The sequence below is a fragment of the Triplophysa dalaica genome, chromosome 16, assembly GCF_015846415.1.
Source record: "Triplophysa dalaica isolate WHDGS20190420 chromosome 16, ASM1584641v1, whole genome shotgun sequence".
Classification (NCBI taxonomy): domain Eukaryota; kingdom Metazoa; phylum Chordata; class Actinopteri; order Cypriniformes; family Nemacheilidae; genus Triplophysa; species Triplophysa dalaica.
In genome coordinates this window covers 15,699,095-15,719,977 of record NC_079557.1, presented here as the reverse complement: position 1 = coordinate 15,719,977, position 20,883 = coordinate 15,699,095, and the positions used below count along the sequence as shown (strand labels likewise).

The 20,883-nt window shown below is 36.6% G+C and overlaps 1 protein-coding gene across 2 annotated transcripts; it reads right to left on the bottom strand.

Moving 5' to 3' along the window:
* Positions 1–70: 70 nt before the first annotated feature.
* Positions 71–17,919, bottom strand: sh3rf2 (SH3 domain containing ring finger 2). Of its 2 annotated transcripts, XM_056770287.1 has the most exons (12): positions 17,776–17,822; positions 17,659–17,702; positions 17,090–17,495; positions 15,622–15,888; positions 13,796–13,891; positions 10,616–10,921; positions 5,365–5,486; positions 5,062–5,232; positions 4,248–4,489; positions 2,515–2,801; positions 2,081–2,379; positions 71–1,827 (listed from the first exon to the last, which is right to left on the bottom strand). In XM_056770287.1, the coding sequence occupies exons 3-12, from the start codon at positions 17,459–17,461 to the stop codon at positions 1,647–1,649; spliced, it is 2,343 nt and encodes a 780-aa protein (XP_056626265.1). In that variant the 5' UTR covers positions 17,462–17,495; positions 17,659–17,702; positions 17,776–17,822; the 3' UTR covers positions 71–1,646. The 2 variants fall into 2 exon arrangements, with proteins under 2 accessions (XP_056626265.1, XP_056626264.1); XM_056770286.1 differs by lacking the exon at positions 17,659–17,702 and having other exon boundaries at positions 17,776–17,919.
* Between the last annotated feature and the right edge of the window lie 2,964 nt (positions 17,920–20,883).

Below are 20,883 nucleotides of genomic sequence, written 5' to 3'. Positions count from 1 at the left end.
CCGTTAGTTACAAGGCCGTGCTACAAGGAGGATGCTGGAGTAAGCAAGGGAGAAAATTAACAAATATATATATGTTTTATTGGTTTATTGGTTAGTCAAATAAAAGCATAACACATAAAGAGAATACACATTCATAAGAATGAATAAATCTAGCCAGCATCATGTCCCAAAATAATATTATCTCTCCATTTTCTTTCTTTTCACTAAAAAACATAAATAAAGAGATACTGGAATCCTCTCAGTCCGTTATTACTATTATACGTTATATAATTTTACATAGTTAAAAATAAAAGTTCCTTTTAATTTAATTTTCAGGAAAGAGCTGCTATGAGGTTTTACACAATAAAACAATTCCACATATCGAGATGACAGGATTTTGTGCGTGAAATGACAACTTTGAGTACTTCAATCATCATTAGGGCAACGTCTAACAGTCATGTATGCTCATAGATTGCATTTCTAATCGCAGGATTGTCTTCCTTACCCCTCACACCATTCAAAAGTGCAATCAGTAATTCAGCATCCAAAAAGGCACAATCATCTTGTCAGAGCTGACCAATGTTAAAGAAGAACTTTGTGTCAGGTGTGTGGATGAGACACAATGTGATACTCAGAATACACAACAACAGGCCAAACAGAATCTGTAGAATTCAGCAGTATTGAAATGCCCATCATTCACAACATTCTACAAATCCCCACAATCCCAAACCATTACGTTGTTTTATGAAATATTTTGGTAAATTGTATTATGCAAATAGCCATTAATTATATAATAGTCTCATATTTAGCCATACTTAAAGATCAGGAATGACTTCTTTAAACTGTTAAACGTGCTGGCTTCTCATGCTTAACATGATCACCTTGCTAAAAAACGAGTTAGATGTATCACGTAGTATTTCTGTACTTGATACACTATCTGTACACTCCAAATTGTTTCAGTAAGTTTTTTTCTAATTCTGGATCCCTGTGTCGTCCTTTTATTTGCCAAAAGCACACCAAGGCGAAAGAAACCCCCCCACAAGCCAACATAAGACCGAGACACGCTTACCATCAAGGTTATCTGCGCTGCGATATTGAAGTTTAGGTGTGTCTGTATGTTCATGACATTTCAGTGATGGATGTTATAAAAACGATGGATGTAACGTTGGATTTGGAGATAGTTTGATACTGAAAGATGGCTCTGTAGCTAAGTCAAACTAAGTCATACATCTGTGTTTTGTTGGCAAACGCGTGTACGTGCATAACGTGCAAAACACGAAGGGATGATGTGATGCTTGCTCGTGATTCAGTTCCATCCCATTCTCCCCACTAGTCCCACCTCTAGCAGCTTGTGTTTTTCCGGAAATAATCATAAAGCTGTATCTCTCTTTTATAAATTTGATCAAACAAAATACTCTTCGAAGATACGACGAATGAATACTACTGTATAGGCACTCAAGATTAATATGAGATGGGTAGAAACTGCATGTGATACACCATCTTTAAAAACATTATGCAGAATTCTGGATAGAAAATTCTGTCTCGGCCTGCGTTTAGGTACACAGGATGTTGTTGTTTTGGGTTTATTACACAACAGGGTAAACTGGTGCAACTCTAACACAGCACTGGTCAAATAACATTTACACAACAGAAAGACTTTGGCACACTCAAAGGACTTTGTCCATTATCTCCAGTATGTTGTAGTGGAAAAGGCCTGTTTTTCCACTGATCTCTTGGGTAATGAGAACCCTTCCATCTGGACGTGGTCTTTGAACAATCACTATCTCTCCTTCCGTCAATGTGAGCTCTGCATCCGTCTTCGCATTATACCCCTTCATAACCCTGTATCTGGAGAAAACAATATTAGTCAGTCAGACTGTATCAAACACCAGTATGTGCTACCCTAAAGCCTCTTCAGTATTCTGCGAATTGTGAAAGGAAATGGTTTTCTGTTTAAAACACTGTTAGTCATTGCCTATCTCAATAAATCTCTGTCAATATCTGCTGCTAAATGTCAGATGCGAGGAAAAAAATTCACAAAAGATCACATTTGATCAGATAATGCAATACTTCCTCTTAACGGCACTTCAAGAAAGCTCACCTATTAGTGCTGGACTGGTGGTTTATTAGTACTGGTTTCATATTTAGTGAGAGGAAGTCCATTGCAGTATGATCTTGCCCTGTGCTCTTCCTGGTTGGAAGTGTTTTGGTGTCCTTAAGAACTAAAGTACTTCCATCCCGTCCCAAAATAGCAGAGGGATTCCAGTGATCCAGACCTGAAATGCCAGGCTGAGAAGTGGGAACGTTATGTCCTGCGGACATTCCTAGTCCAGAAGGTGTCATCTTCGATGTTGCCTGAGGAGTGACCCGAGCATCCAGAAACCGCACTGATTTTACAAACTAAAAAACAAAGAACAAAACCGCACCCATATTCAAAATAAGGCCAATGTGAATGTGCATACAAAGAAATGGAAGACTGTTAAACATTTGATCTTTACAAGGAGTGACTCTTACTCCTAATACATTTGTTTTTACCTTCTCTGGATTGTGTTTGTGAGCATCTGGTTTAACCAGAATAGACTGAGGAGCATTGTTAGCTTCTTTCTGGATGGGATCTCTGGTTCCTGTTTGATATCCACCACCTGAGGGTGCTGTTCCTTCATGTGTCCAATGCTGCGTTTTGATTGGGTTTGAGAACAAACCATTTCTCCTTTTGGGTAGAACGGGTGAACGTCCGAAAGTATAGATCGTCCCCAGATCCTGTGGAGGGGGTTGAAGACTCTGGATGGAAGTTGAATTGTAGCTTCCATGGTGAGGCAACCCTAAAAAAACAGCCCAAGCAGACGTCAAGAACATCATTGAAAACAAATACACCTGCCAAAATCCTAATAGTTTCCTTTTCAAAAAGTATTCTGAATTTTTACTTTCAGTTAAATTGTATCATACTGTATGTTGCAATATAACAAGTTATACATGAGCCTTAGGAAAAGTAATGGGGATGATGATGTTAACAGGACGATGATCAAAGGCCATGACCCTTGAAACAGATCAAATTTTTTTTTTTTTAAATAGGTTGTTTACATTGATAACACTGACAATTTAAGCTTCTAACAATGTAATTAATCAATAAAAACAAACTTAACAGAAATAAAGAGTTTTCCTGTAAGTCAAAAAAATATTTGTAATTTTACAAATATAATTTTTCATATAAAATTCTTATAATTCATTTTCAAATTATGTATTTATTAAACACAGCAGGAGCTATAAGAATTTTGATGGTATTTCTAGTTTTTATATGTGGAACTGTCCATTATTTTAAAAAGGAGTATGTATAATTTTAAAAGGAATGATAATACCATTTTCTTTTTAAATAATCTTTTAAAGGGGTCATTTGACTCGGCTTAAACGAATATCATTACTCTTTCCTCCGTCTCTGAAACGTGCTGATATTTTACAAAGCTCATTGCTCTGAAAAACCGAGATGTGCTATGATTGGCCAGGTCACAAGTGTGTAGTGATTGTTCGAATACGGCACGGAAATGTTATGTTACGCCTCTTACCATATTCTGAACATCAGGCTGCGCTGGTACAATGAGATTTACAAAGGCAACCTTACCTGCGTATACATTTGGGCGGTCTTAGTCAAATCATACCACAAAGTGACGTACATGCGTGGGGGTGAGGTTACACGAGACGTTTCAGGCAGGTCTGGGTTCGCATTCGCTTTTGGATAGAATGCATCTTTTATTCCGACACTTAATTTTTGCAATTTTACATGTCTAATACATGCATGGGCAACTTATAACACACCAAAGACAGGGAAAAACACGTATTTCTGCCATATGACCCTTTAATAAAACATTATGTGAACCACAATCCGAAAAATATGCCAAAGGGAATAAGGTGAACCCCTAACATTTGTATTTATATATAATGACCTAAATAAAAAAACTAAGGCCCGGTTTCACAAGGCAAGGCTTAAGGCTATTACCAGACAAAAATGAATGTTTGACCTGTCTTTACTGATTATAACTTCTTAATTTATATTATTATAATATCTTAAAATATATCAAAATTGTCATTGTTTTGTATCAAGATGCACACCAGTAATGTATTCTCCTGAGGCATTTTTTATAAAAAAGCGACAAAAATATCTTAATTCAACTAAGGCATAGTTGTGTCTTTAAAACCGGGCCTCAAATATACTGTGCCAGCCAAAAGAAATCGACTTCCCACAATAGAACAGATGCAGGCTTGTTGTTTCTCACCTCTGTGTGAAGTGTGGATGGAGTGTCTTACTGTGGTCCAACCCTGCTTCCCGCCCATCTGCGGTGCTCTCCCGGCACCGGCATATGACATCACAGTCATTGTAGCCGAAGGGGCGTCAGCATTTACTTTGTCTAGGGCCAGGACAACAGCCTGGGGCTTGTGTGGTGTGTGTCTATTTGTTGAAACTGTGCTTGTGTTAGGAACAGCCGGTTTGGTTTGTTCAAGAAACCTTGCAGATGTTCTGAGAGAAAATCATTAAATTATTGTTGCAACCTTGATATTTAAACAGGACTGCCTTAAAACATAAAACTTCAGGAAATACTATTAACAAGACATCTAAAGTGGCCCTAAAACTATTCATAGACCTAAAAATGTCTTAATGTCATTGGATTAAATCACATTAGAGACAACCAGGAAAATTGTCCAAGGCCTGTGACAAGTGGGGATAACCATCTAGGGTAAAGTTCATAGATGGTACACGTTGGGCTTAAGCAAGAGAGGACTGTGCATCACACACAAATTATCGCATTAAGTGACAACCACAAATGGATAATACTAGAAGGTTTCTTAGTACTAACTGCATACGTCAGCAGTGATTTCCCCTGAAGTTTCCAAAGGTGCTCGCTCAGAGTAACCACAAGTGGTTGTCACAAATGACTATGCACATGACCCACTAACACATGATAACCAAAAAAATACTACATTTACGTATCACTCTTTCTTTACTCTTTTAAATTCACATATTTCTAAATATGATACATTTTTAAAGTCACTGATCTGAAAAAACTACATAGATATACAGAATCTTCTCACCTTAGCACAGGTGTGACATAGTTTGCTGGCAGGATGCCTACTTTGCCTGTTCTGAGGGACAGTCCACGCAGCCAACCTTCTTTGAATTTCCCATAAACCCCCACCATTTCACCCTTCCTCAACTCCAGCTCTTCGCCGTGATGGGGCATGTAGGAGTACAGCGCGGCACACCTGAAAACAATCACATATCATCAGGATAAAAGCCGTTTGACATGGAAATACATGTTTTTATTAATGTTTTTGGTCCATATAAACTATTTGATTTTTCTTTTGATTGATTTTTCTTTACTGTGCCACACTCACACACTGATGGAGAGCTGCTGGGTGGCAGACATCTTGCTCTCAGAGGGCGTGAGGGGGGTCTGGGGGTTAATCAGGGCCATGGTGATGGTTGGCGGACTTTCACTGTTCATTTTTCTGTCTCTCTGTTATAGTGAGAAAGAAAGTGGTAATTTAATTGTCTTTAGACATGAAAAACAACATGTAATCTTTACAATTAAATACAATACTGTATAAGCTTTGTTCAAGTCCCAACGCATTTACAGTGTGACAACATCAAGATTTTTGCTGCTTTAAAACAGGTTCATATCCAAGCAAGGTTCTCACAAACAATTTAAGGTAATCCTTCATGAATCATGTGGTTAATTATGACGTTACACCCTGCTTATTAAATAATCAAGCAATAAAAAATAGCTATTATATAACAATTATTATGTAATAGTAACGACTATAACGGTTTGAGCTTCCCTGGAGAAAATTATAAAAAAAGCATTATATTTGTAAAACAAACAAAATAGTTTACATCTTATAATAAGGTCTTGTGCATTAAGTAAGGGATAATATACAGGCAGCCGGTTGTTATCGCAGAAATAAGCCCTGATATTGTGATCAGGACTCGCCTATTACACGGCAACTTGCCACATGAGAAAAAGCTCATGATTAAAGCTAATCTCACACATTGTGAACCTTTGTATTCTTTGGCGTTTGGTTGTTCAGAAATATTCCATCAATATTTACTCACCCTCTTGTCTTTTCAAACCTGTATGACTTTCTATCTCGAGCAGAACACAAAACAAGATATATTAAAGTAAGTTGGTAACCAAACAGCGCAGGCACACATTCACTTCTTTTGTACTGACACAAAACTAGTGCAAGTGAATGGGTGCCAGTAACAACATTCCTCAAAATATCTTCATTTGTGTTCTGTGGAAAAAGGTCAAACAGGTTTGATATGCCAAGAGGGTGAGTAAACCATGACAGAATTCCCTTTGTTTTTGGGACATACCGGTGCATTAAACGGGTACCCTAGTTTGTCATTAGCGCCATCCTGACAAAACTAGGCTATGGAAGAGAAAAAAATGTTTCAAAGAGAATTTTGATCTGTTTCTACACAGTGCTATTGTGTGTCTGTAAAGTTTCTTTAATGGTTCATTTTTTATCAACTTTAAGGCTTGACAGCTCCAGTTCCCATTCAATTTCATTACAAAGCAAAGCTCAGACAACCGTTATAGAAAATATAGAAATGAAAAATATGGAAATGAAATGTGAATTTGAAATATTTTATTTGCTTTATTATTTATTATTACCGAATACAGAACTTCCGCGATGAAAAAACATGTTTACTTTCGGTTTTAAAATAAGACGCAAGGTTTAAATGTCATGAATAGCCAATTTTGTTTAATCATTTGTAAATATAATGTCATACATGTTATTAAATAAGATATTTATATTTTTTTATACAAAAAACTGTCAAAATGATTTGCTGCATCCAGGTTACAGTGTGTTATTAATTTTAAGAGGTTGTTATCTTGGAATAAGGAACCTGCAAATGTTGCAACTGCCCAATCAGAATCAAGCTTTCAAACGAGCCGTATAATAAGATTAGCTAATGCATTTGCTAACATAAAATAACAATAAACAATGTTTTTTTTCTGAATTAATTAATCTTTATAGATTTTAAATAAAATGTTTCATGTTCTTTCGTATTGGTTAATTGTGCATTAAGTAATGTTAACAGACACAAGTTTTGATTTTAAAAATGTATTTGTAAATATTGAATAACATTAAGATTAATAAACATGTAAAAAGGTAGTACTGTGGAGTACAATAAATGAGAAGACAAGAGACGAACATGCGTTGTGTCAGCTTTACTCTCCACTTTAATATATCTCACTCTGAACAGCGAGTAAGGTCAAAACAACCATGCATGTCCACAACCGGAACACAACAAAAACCAACTCCTCCCTCCCTTAAAGGTACAGTACCTTGGTCAATGTCTCTTCAGTATTACTTGCGGTTCGCCACAGTACATTATTTATTCAATTTAACATTAAATATACTGTTTTTAACTTGGTATTTGCTGTTTTTAATGTTAACATATTGAATCGTATTTGTCCCTAAAAATATACTTTTTTATTATTACCTTCAAAACAGTTCAGAAAATGGTTAGAAAGTAAGGATCTTATATTTTTCATTCATGTGTACTGCTGTAAGAAGATACTAATGACTTGGGGTTTGCCCCTCAACATTTCAGTGTTGTGTAACTTTAATAACATTTTAATATAAGGATTTATAAATATGTGTAATTACACTGCCAAAGTCAAGGATTTCCACCTTTTAATCACCTATAAGCGTAAAGCCTGAGACTCTCTCACTGTTGTACAATTACAAGTTGACAGTCCCATAAATTAACATGAAGTTTCGAGGGTAATTCTGGAGTTATTTTGGTAGCTCTCTTACATAATATCTAATTAAACATCTCTGGCATTCAATGCAGAACTGACTCATCAGACCTCTCAGTCAGGTTTTCTGTCTAACAAACCACAAAGATTGAGACCATGGTCTAAGAAAAGACAGAGGTTGGCTGATGGAGAAGTGAGTCCGGGCAGCTGAGTCATTAATCTTGCACTCATTAAAATCCAATCTAATATTAGAGCATTGCAAAAGCATGATGAAACAAGAGAGCGATATGTAATTTTGACAATCTCCATGTCTCTCTAATACGCTTACACTTTTCTAAGAGAGTACAGGTGATTACAGTCTAGTTAAACCAGCGCTGCCGTTGAAAGCCACAGAGAGTTTAACATGCATTACTGTGATGATGATTAAATAATCTCTTAAAAGACCACAAGAACAGTCAGCTGTCTTGAAGAAAGTTGTTTTAAAAGGCAGGCGAATCAGTACTAAATAAGTTTAAATGCTTTATATACAACAATTTTTTGATAAAAGCAGATGGTTAGTCAATAACTCTTGGCTTGTTTGGCTTTTCATTTGGTTGAAACTGTTGAATTTGGGATTCAAAGTTCACCAGGAAAGCTGGTTCACTGGTCAGCCATTACATGAACACTATTTAGAACAATGGAGATTGTAGAATTCAATTGTTCAGATGGCATTTTAGAGGCGAAGTTGACCCAAAAACAAAACTCATGACTATTATTATTTGGGAGAATGTCCATGCTGTTCCATAAAATTAATTTAAATGAGTACTGGGGCTGTCAATTAAAGCTGCAATCTGTAACTTTTGGGGGTTAAATATAAACAAAAATCAATTACTGAGCAAGTACATAAAAAATCTGTGTCAAAAACGTAACCTTGCTTACCCTAATTCAAAATGGTAAAATTCTAGAAATAATTTACTTTATAAAACGGTCAGTTCTGGTCCTTGATTCTGATTGGCTGAGTGGAGTTCTAAGCCGTTATAAAATACCTTGATATATAACGGTGACCGCATCACTTAGCCTAAATATAATTTTATTTACTTTATTTTATGAAACCTTGCTTAGCATATGGAGTAACCGTTTTATAAAAGCAATAAGCCCAAAAGTATTGGGTCACAGTGCATTTTATAACAGCTACAGGGTTTTGCACTTTGCTTCGCGTTGTGCCACAACGCCCTTAGCTGTTATAAAATGCACTGTAAATTGCACAGTGGCTTCATTCGACTTCCACTAAAGATATGTAAAGTAACCTGCATTTCATGTTAAAAACAAAGATGTTGACTGAAAGGCAAACTATTTAATTAAAACAAATTAAAGTTGCATTTTCTTCCTGGTTTGGTTTGCTTTCACATGGCAACATTTCTAAAGGACCCAAATCTGTTAATGCAAGTCTTGTGTAGATAAATATTATTTCATTATACAATTCTGTCGACTCGAGTGATTAAAGCTAATCTCACACAACTGTGAACCTTTTGTATTCTTTGGCGTTTGGTTATTCTGAAATATTCCATCAATATTTACTCACCCTCTTGTCTTTTCAAACCTGTATGACTTTCTATCTCGAGCAGAACACAAAACAAGATATATTAAAGTAAGTTGGTAACCAAACAGTGCAGGCACACATTCACTTCTTTTGTACTGACACAAAACTAGTGCAAGTGAATGGGTGCCAGTAACAACATTCCTCAAAATATCTTCATTTGTGTTCTGTGGAAAAAGGTCAAACAGGTTTGATATGCCAAGAGGGTGAGTAAACCATGACAGAATTCCCTTTTTTTTTGGGACATACCGGTGCATTAAACGGGTACTCTAGTTTGTCATTAGCGCCATCCTGACAAAACTAGGCTATGGAAGAGAAAAAAATGTTTCAAAGAGAATTTTGATCTGTTTCTACACAGTGCTATTGTGTGTCTGTAAAGTTTCTTTAAGGGTTCATTTTTTATCAACTTTAAGTCTTGACAGCTCCAGTTCCCATTCAATTTCATTAGAAAGCAAAGCTCAGACAACCGTTTCTATCACACAGAGAAAAGCTAGTCATACAGTTTTGGAATGACGAAGAGTTACGTAAATGCTGATGCCGTTTCCATTTGGGTAAATTGGTGCTTTTCATATTTTTCTGCTAATCAAAAAGTCACTGCTGAGTCAGAAACAGTGGGTATATTTCCTATGACTTCACCTGAAAAAACAAACAAACAAATAATCCAGTGTTAACTAGCCTCGGGCGGATGGCACCATGACTCCTCATTCCATCATGTGACGTTCCCCTCGCCTCCTATTAATGACACAGCTGATGGCAGGAGGAGTGAGAGAGAAAGTCACTGCTCGGTGGAGGGGAATGAGCGTTTCAACCAGATAAGAGAAAAGTGTTATGTAAACCATATGAGTCATGAGCTTGTAAGCGGCGAAAGAGAATGGGGGATTTTTAGCTCTTGAGCTACACCGACTCCCTCTCAAGATGAAAACAATCTTTCACGGACAGAGAACTCTTTTGTGAAAAGGTATACGTGGCGTGAATCACGAACATTAACAACGATTTCAAAACACTGTGTTTGAGTTTGGCAAGAACACTCTTCTTGCTTGTGATGAGATTCAAGAGAGAATGTTTTAACAGAAATTATTTATTAATATCTACGGTTTCTTTTCTTTGCAGAAAACCACACACGCACTAGCATAAACAAACTCTTGGCGTACCAAAATTTTAATCTCTGACTCATCCCCTACTGAAGCCAAATCATAACATTGTATAAAAAAACACACGCACAACAAACAAGTCTCTGAGATTAACAAACAACCATTGTTCCCATAAAAACATTTGTGAGGCAAAAAGATGCACGCACCTTGGGCAAGTTTCTGTGAGAGCTCCTCAAATGTGGCTTGTTAGATGTGCCGAGATGTGGCGTCTTGTTGGAGGCGGAGTGTGCGCTGGAGCTGAAGTGAGGTGGCCGCTGGCTCTGGCTGCGGGGAGGATAGTTCAGGCTGTTCAGGAGACTGACATTCGGAGGCCTTGTTGACTTGTAAAATGGTCCAGAGAGCCGCCTGTGGCCGCGAGCATCCGCGCTAACCCAACCGCCGATCCGTGGGTGTGATTCCACCGAGTCCCTCCTTCTGCGTTTTTCCAGAAGCTTGTGCGCTGCTGGATTGGGCTGTGGCGGGAGACACAAAGCCTGTTAGTGGGTTTTTCCTGCCTGAAACACTTCACCTGCTGCGTCTCCGGCAGCAGAAAAGTGGATTTAATCCCACCTGCCGCGCCAAACTTCTTATTCTAAGTGAAAGTGGCAGGCATAGCTACTGGTCTGAGGAGCACAGCGTTAATATGGACCGATGCTGCACATGTTGGCAGAAGTGACCCCCTCCCTCCCCATCATGTGCTGCTCTGCCACCGAAGTAAAAGGAGACATTACTGTATCTTCACGCCTGGCTGGTCAGCTTTAGGATGCCAGAGTGGTAACGAGTCAAGTGCTGAGAGGGAAGCTGGCTGTTTTATCAAACTAACCGAAGATATGATCCAGTGGAAAACATTCCCATCTGGAGTTTAATTATCTTGCACATGCATGTCCAGCAGCACACTCGGTGACAACGTATAAAAGCTTGTTATCACGCATCATGAGTAGCTAATGCCACCGTCTAGATGAAGTCCTTCGGTTCTAAATTTAATGTTGGCATTACAGAAACGATTATGTGAAACAGGTCGATCCTAAATAATGATGATGAATTCATCACAAAAATAATTTATGATGCAATTTCTTAGATTATTACTACTGTATAGACCACTTCGGATGACATAAACAATGCTGGTTCAGAATAACTTCTCGTTTCAGTTTTTAACGCTACACAAACTTTTGAACAAAATACAACCAACAGAACCGTTTATTGAATATATGTGTGTAAGATGTAACAATAAAAACGAAACCGGAAGTGCGGAAGTAACAGTGCAGGACCACTGTTAACATCTTGCGAAGTGGTCTAAAACCCCTGGGCAATACAAAAATTTTAAGAAATTCACATTTATAAAGCAAAAACTCTTAATTTGTCAAGTGCAAATGTACACTGGAAAAAAAAAATCTTACGAAGCATTTTTGTCTTACTCGGTATTACAAATAGTCATAAAAAGTTCTTAAATCATTAAAATACATTTACTTGACTAGGACACCCTAGTGCAAAATAAATACACTTAAATGTATTTGAAACGTATACTGCAAATCCATTTGAGCTTTATGTACTTAATAAAATACCATGCGGTTGTACTTTTGGGCCTGTTTTCACAAACAAGATTAAACTTAATCCAGGAATATGCCTCAGAAAAATTTGGATACTTAAATCGCTTTTATTGTGTGATTTTGGGTACAGACAAGACATATTTAGATATATTTTACATGTACTGGGCACTGTTATTCACCACAGTTATTATATACCTAATACATACCTAAGCAGTATTAAGAAGTATTCATGGGAACATTAGTATACATGAGTGTATTAGTTGAATGATCTGAAATCACATTTAGCCAAAGATTATTACATTCGAATGAATTATAATGATAATTTGATGAATGTTACAATCAGTATGCCTAATCAATGATTGTTCACATAAATGCTCTTGACATCATTTTAAGCATGTTTAAGAGCACATTTGAGCACTATGCAGCAATATAAAGTCTAGTAATGTCTCTGGGGCCTAGAAGCCTGAGGCCTAAATTCGTAAATTGAAAAACCTAGGTTCTTTCCACTGACCTTGTCTACAGGTAAGATACGAACATGGTCCAGCAGTTTTTGATGATTTCATATGAGGTGACCAGCAACTTTATTGAAAATTAGATAATAGCGAGTGCACCTCCATTGAATACGTACCTTGTTGCCAAGGATTTATTTGTGGCAGAAAAACGACAATTGGTTAATAAAAATAAGAGATAACAGGAAATAACCTGATTGGTTTTAGAAGGGACCCCCTTTCAGTTTAACTATAAATGTAGACTAGACAACACTTTGTTTTCAGATGACTTGGAACATCTCTCTTTGTATGACTCGAGCAAATAAAGTTAACTCTTTGACATCTGGACCTAGATTTTTTGAACTGCAAGATCAACTTTTCCCCATCACTTTTAATGAAATGACTTATAAAAAAACATTACTAGTGTGCATCTTGAGACAAAACAATGGCAATGTCATGTTTTAAGATGTGTTTGGGCAAGTTATTTTGGGTTAAGAGTCTGTACTCTGGGACTAGCTTAAACCTTGTCTCTGAAACCAGGCATTGGTATACTAAATTGGTATACTTAAAGTTTGCTAAATTGGAACAACTAATTTGTACCTACTGCACTTTAATTGTGCAGAAGTAAGGCTAAGGTAAAACCAAAGATATCCTGAAGTATATTTGATCGTGCTAAAGTGGGACTACTGCAAGTATACTTCAGATACAAGTAAATATCTCAAATTAAAAGACTGATATTCTTAAAAAATCACACTATTTAGGCATAATATTATGAAATGTGCATTGCATACAAGTAGTACTCCAAATAAAATAAAATTAAAACATTATAATATTACGTCTTAAGCAACATGTCAGTAAATACATGTTAACACTTTTAAACTATACTTATTATGAAAGAAATGTATTTTAAATGTATTGCTTTTTACTAGGGTAGTTAGATATTTAGTCTTGTTTAATGAAAGATAATACCACCCTCGAGTTGTTCCAAATATAATTCTGTGATATCTTTGCTCTGATGAACACAGAGAAAGATATTTGGAAGAATGCTTGTAACCAAACAGTTGTTAGCCACCATTGACTACCATAGTAGGACAAATTACAACGGTAGTCTAAGGGGCACCAGAATAGTTTTCTTTCCTACATTCTTCAACATATCTAATTTACCAAAATATCAGAATTTTAATTTTTGAGTGAAAGGTTCCCTTAGCAACGTTTTATTTTATTTTGTGGTGTTATACAGTAGGATCTGGAAATTTCTCAAAGACATTAACACGATTGTAAAATGGTTAGCGATTAGTAAAAACCCTCTTACCTCTGTAAACTGCAAGGGAAAAATCCCAACTTTGTCTCCAAGTTTTCCCTCAACCCAGTTTTCATCCACTTGTTTAATAAGAGTAATGTAGTCTCCCTGTGGGGCGAGAGAGATAAGCAGATGTAAGGTTGGGTGTACAGACGTCCCTGAAGAGTTTTACTTGGCTCATATGATTCCGAGTCAGGGGCGCCGTATAGGGGGGAAAAGTTAGTACAATTCCAAGGGCCCATGACTGACAGGGGCCCCGACAACAGGTAAAAACTAATATAAAATTATCAAAACATCATCATTCATCATATATTTTTATATAATAATACAATTAATGATCTCTTTGTTTTTGGCAGTAAAAGTTAAAAATCCTAATTCACCAAAAAGTAAACATCCATATTGACCGACCACCCCCATGTATCTGGATGAAAGGTTTGGTCCTGCCTTAGCGCTCTCAGTGACGGTGTTTAGTTGCAGTAGATGCTTTAGAACTACAGTGACCAAAATGTTGCCTAGTAACGTTAAATCAAAATATGGTTTTCAAAAAAGGAAAGAAAGAAAAGAGAGAGGAAAGACAAAAGAAAGGGTGTCAAACTGTGACCCAGTTTTTCACCAAGAAAGGTGTGTAGCCTATAGCACTGGTTCTCAACTCTGGCCCTCGAGATCCACTTTCCTGCCGAGTTTAGCACCAACCCTGATAAAACACCTGAAGAGGCGAATCAGTGACTTCAGGAACAGACGCGTTCAACTTAATGTTGGGCTGCGCAGATTGTTTGTTATATCGCATTAAAGTACCGCGAGACCGATTCAAATGCGTACCGAGCAATCTGCACTTGAATCTCTTTTGCGGTACTTAAATGTCATAATATGATAGATTTGGCTTGTTCAGGTGTTTTATATCAGTTTTATATAAGCTAGCTAACAACAGACCAGTGTTAGCCTACATTTAATCACCATTTAATCAGTGCAGGGAAACGTTTAGCACTACAATAACCCTAGTATGGAAATTCTATTTTACGTGTCCACTTTATTTTCTTGCTGGCATATATGTGCAGCTAAGTAAACAAATCTGCCGTTTTCAATGTTTTGAGAGGATGATGTTAATATTTAAGGTGGTTCGTTTTTCTTTTTTAAAATCTTTCATTAATTATTATAATAGTAATTTTGTTAAAATAATTTTTAATTTTGTCAAAATTTACAATAAAAATACATTAAGACTGTAAAAGATAGCCTTCAGCACATTTTTTATGGTTGCTTTTAATCTTGCATCAAATAGTGAACTGCATACTAGACTTCCATGCATGTACAAATCACCAACAGTAAATATTGTGCTAGTACTAGTATTGAACTACAAGAAGCAAGACAGTTGCAAGATTTTAATTAGAGTTATGTAAAGCATTTGATGGGACAGTTAGGTCCTAGAGATGTGGTGACAACAGCTGCACAGAGGGGTCCCAATTAGATTTTTTGTCATGGGGTCCAAAATTCCTGGCGAGCCCTGTTCAGAGTTGAAGACATCAACCCTTTGTGACTGCAGGCTCATAACTCGCTTCAGACCCATTTGGGCCATCTGCTCACAAAAAAAACACTCCACTGGAATGTACTTTAATGAACATTGTGCCTGAGTCAAAACTGTTATATAATTCAAGTTCTGCAGTCTAAGTAACAATAGTGAAGCTACGTTAAAGAGCCCAAAGCAAAGTTACATTTCTTTGCTTTGCTCAGCATATTAGAGTTCTCAGTTCTCCAAAATTCAGTATTTTAAGTTTACCTTGCATAGAAATCTTATGGTTTCTTCATTAAGAGAAGGATAACATAAATCAGACAGAGAGATTCACCTTGAAGAAGGTCAACCATTCCTTGCTGTCGTCAGGATGGAGATTGTTAGCATTGAAGTCACACAAAGCTCTGCAGAAACCCAAATGCTGCGGCCGCTCACCCATGACCTGAACCCCACTGACTGGAACCAGACCACAGCTTTCACTGGCTTCCCCATAATACCAGTTATCATCTAGTTTACAGCGCAGATAAACAACTTCGCCTGACTTCATTGTGAGCTCCCCAGGAGCATTACCCTGAAAGTCATATAAAGCTTGAGCCTGCACCTGAAATAGATCAAAACAGATGTTAAAAAGATGCCTGGGTCCTTTCTTAATATAAACATTTGCATAAAATTGCATTATTAGGATATTTTTGCTTCGTGACATTGTATTTACATTTAATTACACCCCTCCTCCAATTATTACTACATGCATTAAATAACTAGTATATTCTTTCAAAACAACTTAAAAAATATGAATTGTGATCTAGACGTGTTCTTTTGTTTACATCTTGATTTATCTGCAACTGTATAGACGGTTTCAGCAGCAACAACATAAACAAACATTATGTGGCCCATACTTAACTTCCAGTTGACCTCTGCAAAGAGTCAAAAACTATTGAGTAGTTTTAATGTAATTTAATATAATTAACGTACAATAAAATATTAATACTAATTCAAATAAATTACATAAAATGAATTGTTATATTATATCCAAACACAGACCGGAAGAATACTTTGGGCCAGGCATCGTGTGTCCGATAAAACCCTCTCTAATGTAACAAAAATATATGTTTATAAATATTTATATTTCACAACTCTGTTGAAACTAAATGCCGCTTGTTTAATGGAAATGTACGAACAACCGGCACCTGGTCTCCTCAGTGCCCAAAAGCTTACCTAACTTTCAAACAGAGCTACTGTTTGTTACTGCAACTGCACAGGCCCTTTAATCCACTGAAACTCAAAGCCACCGACCTACTTTAGCCAAACCAAAGCTCAGTTTGTTTCATTGATAAAACGTAACTGGACACATGGTTCTTTTAAATCGCAAAGAACAATTAAATCACATATAACTAATATTAATTGCATACAAAAAATCCTGCTGACATGATCTTGGAATATAACAATTTGACAATATAAACAGTTTGTTAATACTTGCTATGCAGGTTTCTGGTTCCTTTGTAGAAATAACTAAAGATTGTGTTCTGTTTGATGTAGACACAATGAAATGTGATACAGCTGAACATTTTTAGCCTTTTTCGCTGCTTCAGCACAATGTCAGCACAATAGCAGCATAATAATAATAATAACACTATGTTACATCATAACCCCTAAAAGTGTAGACAGCCAGCAGCCCTGACTCGTGTGCACGTCACAAAAACACTAAGAGCAACTGTGAAAGGAGACAAAGATGTTTTTATTGTCTGAAGATTTCAAATCATTACTCATGGTCTAATGCAAAAAGTACATGAAGTTCTTCTTACCCCCTGTGTGTTCTGGCCTTCTTTGGGAAATCGCAGGTGCAAATCCTGAATGTAACCACACAACAGTTCCTCTTGGTCCGCCGAGCTCACATATCTCCTCGATCTGTCCCTCGGTGTGCCCAGAGGACCCCCATCCTGGAGGCTGTCTAGAAGTCTGACCAACAGATGGTTATTGGGCAGCTCCTCCACTGATCCAGGAGTAGTAGCTCTGCATTCTGGGCAGCACATCTGCTGAGGAACCGATGCCTCGTGCTGCTGGAGGCATGTTTTACAGAATGTGTGTTGGCATGGAAAAACCTTGGCAGATCCGTCTAAAGGCTTCGTACATAGAGGACACTGCAACAACAGGTCGAGCACTGCCAGATCCTCCATCACACCATCACGAGCTTACACTCCCGGCGCACACCTGTCAAACATCATCGGCTCACTTTACGCAATCATCACTCACATTATTGTTTAGTCTAGGTAGAATTTCTAGAATTGCTATTTTCAAAAAAACCGCGCAGACACTTTATGATCTAATTTTATACGTGTATGCTTTTCTAATAGCCAGAGTTACGTTACTGTACTTCCGTCAACACTTGCGCTGCGCATGACGTTGTACTCTGCCCACCTGTGAACAGGTGTATAGTCAGACACGATGGTCATTAACCGTACACCTCAATAATAATATTAATAATATTTACCTTAAACATGCGTTGTTAAATCGGATGTCGACATAGACGAATGACGTACGGAAACGTGTGACACGACGATCGGTCGAGCGAGCACGTGATCACATCTGCCTGGTTTTAGGCGAAACGCCGTGAATGTGAATGTTACACAGGCTTTATTCGCGATTAAATATAGACATACCTTGATCTTGTATAAATAAAAAGGCAGAAAAAATATGAAGATAGCAGTTTTTAACTCGATTATTGCGTCCATGTGTCATCTTACCCTTTCATTGACTTTGAGATTCAGCTCGAGTCGAGAAATGGGTTAAATGTCAGACCGGCGAAGATTTATGAGAGCACTGAGCAGAAATGTTCATGTGCAACTGTACACTTATGAACATTATTAACACTTGTAACGTTAATTACACTACAACTTCATAGACTTTGTTTTGCACACATTTGAACATTGTATTGTTCGTGTATAATATAAGGCACAAAATGTATACTGTACAAGATAGCAGATGGGCACATACACAACTGTATACAAATGCATAAAGTTGAAAAAGTTATGAAACCGCGTATTAGTTATACATTTGTATGACTAAATAACATTGAAAGCAGTTCCATGTTCGTTTAGTCAGTGTAATACTAACGCCCTCTTGTGGTTTTAAATATTTTCAACGTGGCATTGCTTTATAGTTTCTGGATAATCAGATGCACGGATTATTGAGAAGAAAAATTGTTTGATTTGACAGGTGATGAGATTTCTTGTTATGATAATGCAGTCTGAATGAGATCATGAATTATTGCCTAGTTAACGTTGCAATGAAATATCTCAGATGTGTTTTGAGTCTGTTCGATTTGCATTTCACACATCTCTTCCCAAGCCCGTTAGCATCTCACTGTTTTATTATTCATCTGCCTTTGCGGATCAGGACATGCAAGTGCATGATGAATCTTTTATTTGGTTCGCAAACCTTCAGAATATTTTTGCCAAAAAAACTTTAAGAGGCAGATTTTTTTGTACATTTTTGATATGCTGTATTTTCACGCAGATGAATGTCAGGAATGTTAACAACCTAAAAAAGCCCAACGTCTCACTTTGGTTGCTGTATGTGAGCTTTGATGGGTGTGAAAACGGCAGTGTAGATTTACTTTAATCAGATACATCTTTTGGACTTGGCCAGCAGAGGGAGTAGTTTAGTTTACACAACCAGCTCATTCTACGAGATTTCCTCACACAAGTTGACCATTTACTCAGAATAACCTTATTTTGTTCATTCAGTTCATTTAAGTTTTTATTCATGTTGTTTGTTTGTTTTCATTTACTCATTTAGATTTGTGTTTTCAACGCAATTTAAAGTCATAAGGTCATCTGAGTTCTTTGGGAATGGTTGTATGGGTGTTTATAGGCTTCCATTACACTCCATCAATTATTTATGAGCTGATTATATGGCTTTTGTTTCCTGCCATTATTTCTGAGAGTTTGCATTCATCAAAATTGTCCGCCCACATGTGGGCTACACTTCCTTCCATCACTCACAGCTAAAAAATAATTTACTCCTGTATACCTACTGTATAGCTTGAATCAGAATAACATGAAACTTTTTCTTTGTATTATTATCAAGAGCAGAGAGAGATCAACAGTGAATGTCAATGCTGCCTGGAGACCTAATGCAGTGGAATTAAATTGTTTGTTTGGTAAATTTAAATCAGTTTCTTTGTAAAGTATCTTCATAAACACAGTATATACCACCAGTTGAACGTTTTAAAACATTTGAGTGAAATTTTTTATTTTCTTAAAAAGGTTTTGATCCTTAAATGACAAAAAATATCATTTTATTACAAACTAGTATTGTATTTAATAGAAATGCCTTTGAAATGCATGACTAAGCAGCCAATTAGAGCAGAATAGATCAATATTGTTTTACAAGTATCTTAGGGTAAAACCCCAAGACGCTGCATAATAAAATTCCAATATAAATGTTTTGCTGATTTTAGGCAAAAGGTGACAACGTTGGAGATGCTGAAATATAAAAAGTTTTATTCATTTCAACATAATTCACATTGTTCCCTTTGTGTGATCCTACAGTTTTGATGACTTTAAAAAAATCATATCTTAATAAATTTGATATAAAAAAATTACGGAAGACTGTGCTTAACTTTGAACTCTTAAAAAAATATTAAAATCCCCCTTATTTGTAAGAACCTGGATAAGTTTCTGATAACTGCATAGATGTTAATGTAAAAATTCAGCTGTGGGAAATTGGAGAGACCATCTTAATTGTTCCTTTAATCAGCATTTCTAGATGTATTGTGGTCAATCCACACTGTAAAAATGTTGTTTCAACTAATTATTATTTAGTAACTAGTTCCACAGAAATTTTACGTACACTCAATTTCTGTCTCCAAAGAGTTACTTGAATTGTTATTTTTTAATTGGCCCAAACTTGACTCAACAAAAAAACTTTAACTTTTCCTGAATACATGTAGAAATATTGTTGTTGTATTGCTTAAAAGTGAATATGAACGTTTCCTTTGCAGTATTTGATGTCTGAAAGAATGCAGAGCATCTTTTCAATTGTTTTGACCTGTTTCTCCAGTTTTCATTTTCAGCAAATAAATGCAAACAAAAACAATATTTTAATTTGACATGTGGGAGAAATATTGTTTAGTAGTTCATAGAATGCAACAAAAATGATTTTTTTTAACTAAACACATACCTATAACAGAAAAACTGAAAATTAATTTGGAAATGGTCTCTTTTCTGCGGCTGTGTATGCATGTAAAACCTGTGCTCAAACATGTTGTAATACAGTTTTCTGTGTGTGTTACAAAACACCCTGCAGTGCTAGACCAACCTTAATATCAGTGTATTGTGATTAAGTGCCAGTTTTAAGTGTCACAAAAAGGTCAGAAAATTCCAACAGGTCAACATTTTCAACCCCTGCTAACGAAATCAAAAATCTGTCACTTTGGATCAACTTAATTATCCTTCACCGGATGCCTCAAATCTAATTTGGAAACCAAATGTTATCTGCTTTAGTAGCAGGTGGTCCTCTGCCAAATGTCTTCAACATCCATCTGCAGTGCACCTGTGCTTGAATTCGGTTTGTGCTCTGGTTCGACAGGTTATAT